Source organism: Alligator sinensis, unplaced genomic scaffold (genome assembly GCF_000455745.1).
Source record: "Alligator sinensis unplaced genomic scaffold, ASM45574v1 scaffold954_1, whole genome shotgun sequence".
Taxonomy (NCBI): Eukaryota; Metazoa; Chordata; order Crocodylia; family Alligatoridae; genus Alligator; species Alligator sinensis.
In genome coordinates, this window is record NW_005842228.1 from 1,533,775 (window position 1) to 1,541,798 (window position 8,024).

Consider the following 8,024-nt stretch of genomic DNA (forward strand, 5'->3'; position numbering starts at 1 on the left):
GGAAAGAGATATTGTGTTTTTTCATTGCCTATAAAAAGCTGTATTTAGAGCCGTGCAAAATCTTGCATAACTAAATGTAAAACTACTTTGTCTGGTTTACTAAGTCTTAAGTTTGACTATTCAAAATGAGACTTATAGTATCAGTTGGAAGTAATGTAGTACTTGGTGTTATCCAGGCCAAACACAGCTGTTTCAGCAGAATTCTGTTTTGTGTTTGAAGTGAAGTGGTCTGTTATAGCATCCTATCGGTGGTGACTACTTGTTTCTTGCCCTGGCACTGAATTAATGCACATTTTTTGATGTATGACATTATTAAAGGTAACATTATTTCTGTCTGTACAAACCATGAGTAAATGGGTCTTAATAGGGACTGGGAGCACTGTATTTTCCTAAGCTGTGGAAGACAAGCACTATTACATAATGTCATCTTCTCTGTTGGCTATGATATTTAAAACCAGCATTTCAAACAGATCTATCCATACCTTCATCTGCAACTGTCCTCCTTAACATAATCCAAGGCCACTAACGTTTCCTTATTCAGATCTTGCTTGAAGGTTCACCTTTGCTGTGACTCCTACAGGAAGCTAGCCAGTTGGTAATGGAGTCCTTGATAATTGGAGTCGGTATATCTTTGACCTGCACATAACACCCACGCAAGCTGAATAATCAGAATGTGTCCAAGTGCCATCACTCTTATTTATTTGCTGTTCCCTTTTACACCAACTCTTTCTCCCTGTCTGTTTTGTCCATTTAGAATGGGAGGTATTTGGACAGGAACCGTTTCCTCTTTTGTGATTGTTCTGCACCAAGCATCTGGAAATAAGTAGCATTAATAATGCGGCTCCTGAATTGAAATAGCATTTGGGGCATCACCTCTTCATGGAGATTGCAACCAGTGGATCAGTATAGTTGCAGATTCCTCTGACCATATCTTCATGTCACCCCTGAAATTTTGGATGAAACCATTAAGGTTTTCTGTTTTCCAGCATGAAATGATGCATCTTTCCCATGGTCTTCACCCCATGTCCCCCACCTTAACACAGAGAATAAATATTAACTCATTCAAAACCCTTTAAGGCCACCAAGGGGAGTGGCAGCTTTTGTGACCTTTGGAAAGGGTTTGGAAATACTCTTCCTTAAAAATCTCTCTCCTTTCAGGTCTTTGATGGCGCTGTGATAATCTTATCCTTGGCTCCAATGGTGGCCTCCACAGTGGCCAATGGCTCAAGCAGTCCATGGGATGCCATCAGTCTCATTATCACTCTGCGGATTTGGAGAGTTAAGAGAATTATTGATGGTAAGTGGTGATTAAATGGTGTCATGAGAATGCCCAGGATTGGCAGCCCTCATAACTGTTTGTAGAGAATAATTTTATTTTTCTCTTTCCTCTACATTTTAAAAGCAGTGAACAGGTGTATAGCATTATGATCCCCATTGATGAGACTGGGAATCAGTTTTTAGGCTAAATACCCTGTTATGATTTTTTTTGGTTTGTTATATACCTTCTCCTGGCATACAGATATATGTGACTTGTTTTCCTTCCTGTCTTTTCTCCCCAAACACCCCTTCTTTGTAGTGCCAGATAAGCATCTTGAATCTGACCCTTCTGCAACTGCTGTCTGTCCACTCTGGCATCTTCCATCTTTGATTCCTTTTGCTTTTGGTTTCTGTCTTTAGCATAACTCTGTGTCTGATGCTTTGTGCTTTCTCTGCATCTTGGAGGTTCCCCACTGAAGATGCACTCTGCAAACCTATGTGTGCTATTGGGTTTGATTTTTAGGCATGTTCCAGTGCTATTTTGCACAGGATTCTGGGACACACCTCCATTGGGGAGGCACCAGGAGAATATTCTGAAGTGTTGACACTGCAGAGAACAGAAGCAATGAATCTGGAAACAAGGAATCAAGGAAAGGAGATGTTAGAGGTGATGTAGGGCAACTAGATCCATTATCAAAGTATAAGTTGCTCTGGTATAAACCTAAGGGATTTCACAATGCAAGTCACTTTCCTTCTGTGTGAGAAAAATTAGTATCAGGTTGGCACGTCTGGCCTAGGTCACGAGGGCTTCCAAAATGCAAGATGAGGCCCAGTAGTCTAGTAGGGTGAAGTCAGGGTCTGATTCAGGTTCTAAAGAATATCAAGGAATGCAGTAAATTTTGAGCAGTCTTGCCAAACAATTTGAACTTGCCCTAGTTGTGACTTGAAGGAGATTTTTCTAGGCAGATAGGCATCCAACTCCTGTTGAAGTCAGTAGGAGTTGGTTGCCTTCATACCTTTGAAAATCTCTCTCGTAGTCTATAATTTCCCTTCATATAGTTGCTTTCTGCAGTTATATTTAAGAACCAAAATACTCAAGGACTAAAATACCTCCCCTGGAACCTGGTGCATACCTATACAACATACAAAATTGGAGGGGATGAATGGGACACCAAGCAGAGAACAATCCTGCCTGGCCACTGAGAAGAACTAATATTTGCTGGGATAGACATGCATTTGTGTAAAAGATCAGGCAAGTGTTGCAACAAGTATTTCAACTGGTGACAGAGATTTCACTGTGCGCATCTACACGTGCATTTGCTCTGGGGTGGGCTTACTCTAGAGTAAAGTACTGTAGAGTAAACCCACTGTGAGCAGATGTCTGCACGTGCAGGGATGCTGCAGCAGCTCATCTGCTCCTGGCAGCAGTCTGCTCCCACCCCCTCTGGCCCTGCACCGGCCCCCTACAACAGCCAGAGAGAGCTATAGGCTCCTCCCTCCTGGGTGGTAGACCAGGGGCAGGCAGGGAGCACAGGACCAGGAGACAGCTGTCTCCTGGCAGGGGCTAGGAGATTGCTCTCTGCTCTCAGGCGGCTGCCTGCTGCTGAGGTAGGCTCCACCACCGGAGCCCGGGAGGGGACAACCTCCCTCTGCCCCAGCAGAAGGGAGCTCCTTGCCCCGGCTCCTCAACTGGGGACAGGGGACTTGGAAATCGCTGCAGGAGAAAATCAGGTCCCAGCCCCCCGCCCCAATCTACCAATGGGGCAGCTAGCAGCAAGGTCCTGTCTGGGTGGGCATTCCCACTGCTCAGGGCAGGAGGCTGGGATCTGCCCCTCACCTGCAGCTCTTTCCAAGCTTTACACCTCAATTGCCCTATTGGGGCATGAGGCTGGGACCTGCCCCCTGACTGGGACAGTCCCCAGCCCCCACTCCACCATTGCAAGGCAAGGACTGGGAACAATCTCCACACCCTTCGCTCCCCGATCATGATTAGGGAGTGGGGGCTGGGAGCTCCCTGCTGCCTGGGCATGGGGACATTGACCCTGCCCAGGCTTCAGTGGCCCAGTAGCAGGCAGCTCCCAGAGGCAGGGAGCAATCTCTCATCCCTTGCTGCCCAGCTGACCAAAAGCAAGTTTGCTCCCAGTCAAGTGTCTACACATGTGCTACTGTGCAGTTACTAATCTTGAGTAAATTTGCTACTTGCATTTGCAGGTAGCAAATTTACTCATTATTAGAGCACATTCCTGTGCAGTAAGCGTCTGCATATGTAGATGTGGACACTTACTGCACAGTAATTAGCTCTTCTGCACAATAAAGTGTGTCATATATTTCATAGATTTCATAGACATTAGGGCTAGAAGGGACCTCGTGAGGTCATGGGGTCCAGCCCCCTGCCCAAGGAGCAGGAAGTCAGCTGGGGGTCAAATGATCCCAGCAAGATAGGCACCTAAGTGTTCCTTAAAAGTGTCCAGAGTAGGTGCTTGCACTACCTCTGCAGGGAGTCTATTCCAGGCCCTGGGGACTCGGTCAGTAAAGAAGTTTTTCCTTATGTCCAACCTAAAACTTTCTTCCAGAATTTCGTGACCATTGGACCTTGTCTTCCCTAGGGGTGCCCTGGTGAACAGATGTTCTCCCAGTTCCTGATGCACACCCCTGATGTACTTATAGGCTGCCACCAAGTCGCCCCAGAGCCTTCGCTTCTCCAGGTTGAAGAGTCCCATGCCTCTCAGCCTTTCCTCATAAAGCCTGCTCTCTTGTCCTCTAATCATGTGCGTGGTTCTCCTCTGGACTCTTTCAAGCTTCTCCACATCCTTTCTAAATCATGTAGATGCACCCACTATAGATCTGAGAATCTCTGATGCCCAAAGGTGGAGGTCCTTATGATTACGTAGGATAGATAACCTTTTCTAAAATAAAAGCTGTAGCTCAACCACAAGTGTTTGTGTTTATTGCAGGAATGACTGGGTGAAAATCTACAGCCTTTTGTTCATAGGAGATTAGAATAAATCTAATGCTTTTTTGTAGTCTTAAAAACTAGGTAGATGTTCCATTGAATAAGTAAAAATATAGATACATTTCTTCAAGTTTTTACTTGTGTTTTTTAGCCTATGTACTACCAGTGAAAGTGGAAATGGAAATGGTGATTCAACAATATGAGAAGGCAAAAGTCATTCAAGATGAACAGCTGGAAAGACTAACCCAGATCTGCCAAGAACAAGGGGTAAAGTTCTATTATGTTTTTATTTACATATTTCTTGTCTGAGATACTAATGTCATGGTGACGGAAATGGCCTGTGTGAGTTGCCAGATCTGAAGTTAGAAAAACCCTATTAGGGTTTCGTTAGAAAAATTACAGGCTTCAACATGATCCTGCAGGAGCCTCAAGTGTTGAGGGGCAGGCAGCTTCCTGCAATCCTTAGCTGCCATATGTGAAATAGACCTGACTTTAGACCAGATGGGTATTTCAAACAGTTTTACCTTTAAGTGGGGATAGCAACTACTTCTTTTCATTTTTAAAGGAGAAAGCAAATGAGCACTTTTCTAATAACTCATTTATTAGCTATCTATGGAAATCTTGACACAATAAACAGAATAAGTGGATGTTGTTGGATTTACTGGACATTGCATTTATATTAATCCTATTTGCAGTAAAAGAACCTACAGTGGAAAGCTAATAAATTGCCTAAAATCTTGTTTTCTCTGAAATTGCACTAGCTTTAAATGCAGCAGGCAGCTTCCTAGTGCGCCTGTTTGAGACTTCTGGCAGACTCAAAAATACTGCAGTAGAAGCTTCTAGTTGCTGGAAGCAACTCAAGATTTTTCAGATCCTCCCAAGTCCAATTGTATATAGTAATTCAGTCTTTAAAGAAAAATGAGATGCAATGCGAAGTGTTTCACATGACTACATTTAAAAAAAAGTTGGGAGAAAAATATCACTGTTTTTGGCAGTGACCCAAGTGTTTTGAATTACAGTTGGTAGCACAAAAAGAACTATTGAATTACTAGTTTTTAAATCTATTCTCTTTAGCAAAAGCCAGTTGCATGCAGCCAGCCAAAGCAAATTGAGCATCAGGTTGTCTTTCAAATAAAACATTGTTATCCCATAAAGATTATTTCTGTTCTTATTGGACAGTGGTAAATATTTGTATTTCAGTTACAGTTAGATACTCTGACTGAGATCAGTGCCCCATTGTGAAAGATTCCTGTGCAAACACACCAAAGAGACACTCTCCCAGAGCTTAAAGTATAAGTGTAAGAGCAACAAGAAAGACATGGAGAGAGGAAAAGACTTGCCCAAGGTCACACAACAGGCCAATGGAAGAGCTGAGAACAGGTACCTAGGTCTCCTGCTTCTGATGCATTGCAATCAGGGATAATGGGAATTGTGTATTTTCTGAATTTAGGGAGTTCAGTGCTGACTGTTTTCAGAGGTAGTTGTTCACAGCACAGCACTCTTTGGACAACTTGTAAATTTACCTTTAACTAGCGTCTAAGTACTAGGCCCCAGTCCCGAAACAAATTAACTTAAAGTCTTTCTTCTAAATGAAAGTCTCTGCAGAACTATATCCTTAATTTTTCCAGACGTTGGTAATAATGCTTAACAGAACTACACACACTTTTGTTAACTCATCCTCTTACTGCCTCTGTAAGTAAGGTAGATAAATTGTATTATCCCTGTTTTGCAGATGAAAGAAAGATTATCATTTCACCAAGACCACACAGTAAGGTAGTGACAGAGGGGGGATTTGAACACAGAATTTCCTGAATAGTGATAGAACAGGAATTTGAACAGAGGATTTCCTGAATCCCATTCCAGTGTTTAATCTGTTAGCCCACACGCTTATTACAGCTCTTCCCTTAAAGGGATAGTGGAAGGTTAAAAAACATCCATTTTAATACACATATTTCTATGTTTGTGTTGAATTTGTTGACCTATTAAAACTCAAGTAGTTTTGGGCTTGATTGCTTCTCATTAAAGTGGAAGTAGCCCCCTTCCTGGAAGGGGAAGTAGCGTGGTGTAAAAGGATTTAGTGGACATGAGTATTGGACCATCCAGTCTAATCATAGGTTTTGTGTTTGCTTTCCTTATGACATTTTTCTAAGTGCAGAAATAAAAACAAGCCCGTTTCCTTTGTGCTCCTTTTCCCGAACATCTGCTAAAGTGAGCTCTGGCTCATGAAAGCTTACGCATCTCTGATTCATTTAGTCTATGAGATGCATCTCTACCCTGCCTTCTCCCTTTTCCTTTGGTTATGTTCCCTTTCACTTTTAGGGTCTCAGCCTGAGCGGACAGTGTTTAGTTTGGGGGGGGATTTTATTTTTATTCTTCCCTTTCATCAGAAGGGGCAGAGTAAATTGAAACTGTAACATTTCTTTTCGTCCTGGGAGTTTGCTAAATTTGGATAAATTTGTGGTACCCAGGCAAAAGGACTGGTATCTTACAGCGTTTACAAGAACATCAGGCATTAGGGCAAAGAAGAGTCCTACTAACACTAGATTCTGCCAACATCTACCAGACACAGCCTGTGCTGTCAGTCAGCACACCCATATGTTACACCAGGGGTTTTCAACCTTTTTGGATCAATGTACCTCCAGTGGCTGGACACAGAACAATGTACCCCCAGCAGAGGGTGGGGGTGGTGTGCAGCTGGACCCAGAGCGGGGAGGGTGCGTTTTGGGGGGGGGGCCGCAAAGCTGGAGCAGTGGCAACCCCACATCTGGCTGGGCAGACAGTGCCTGCGCGGCAGCGTGGGATGGTGCGTGGCAGTGCTCCATCCCCACCTGCCCACATGTACCCCCAATGCCTTCTCAAGGAACCCCAGGGATATGTGTACCCCCAGTTGACAACCCCTGCATTACACCAAAGGAAATATTGCACTGATAGCTGGGGTGAATCTGCAGGAACAGACCAGGTTCCTTCCTCCTTTCCAGGTGTCATCTGCTGTAGAAAAAAAAAGACTAAAGACAAATGACAATGTACTAATCTTCATTTTAATATCTTGAATTCCTGCCAGACAAATGTCTTAGCTGTATAATATCCTGTAAATGTACTAATTTGCTGCAGTTAGCAACATAAGACATTGACACAAGCACTGCATCCTCCCTTCATAAATTAACAGCTTCATAATTCAGTCAAGAACAAGTTGTCAGCATTATAATATTGGCATTAACACCGTATACAGCTTGTAACTGAGAAAATGTATCATAATATTCTTTAACGTTCTGCAGGTCCCTGAACACATGAGTTTACATTTTCAACACTAGCTTTTTAAATAGTGGCTGCTTCTTGGTGCTTGTTCACTTGAAAGTGAGCGACCATATTTTCTAGCTGATTATATTGATTTTGCACAAGGAAGTTCTTTTCAGTACAAACAGGGTCTCTTAAGATGGTAACTTATGGAAGAGATAGATAACAGGAATCAGAGAGACCGAGAGAGAGGGAGAAGCCAATAGAGGGAAGTTGGGGGGAAGAAGAAATAGGGTCAGATTACACATTAGAGTTAACAAGTGCTAATTCTAAGGAATGTTAGTTTGTGTTAAGGTTGCTTAGTGCTAGTGATCAGTCACATATTTGGGGTTAAAATGATCTCTAATGTACACTAGTCTGACCTGCCACTGGAGGGCTGGCTAGGGGCTGCAAGTCTCCTCCATTCCTGCCCTGCTTGCCAGCTTTCTCACTACGGTATAAACCAGGGATGAGGAGGCCCCATACCACTTGGATTGCTCTCTCCACTTTCCAAATCACCTTGGACCCCCCCCCCCCCGCC

At 43.5% G+C, this 8,024-nt stretch overlaps 1 protein-coding gene across 2 annotated transcripts in view; it reads left to right on the plus strand.

The window, feature by feature from the left end:
- The window catches only part of TMEM266 (transmembrane protein 266), a 129,126-nt gene that overhangs the window by 85,679 nt on the left and 35,423 nt on the right, over positions 1-8,024 (plus strand). For both annotated transcript variants that reach the window (XM_025208393.1, XM_006027223.2), the window contains exons 7-8: positions 1,159-1,297; positions 4,362-4,477. In XM_025208393.1, the coding sequence (XP_025064178.1) occupies positions 1,159-1,297; positions 4,362-4,477 (255 nt within the window). The remainder of the gene's footprint in view (positions 1-1,158; positions 1,298-4,361; positions 4,478-8,024) is intronic.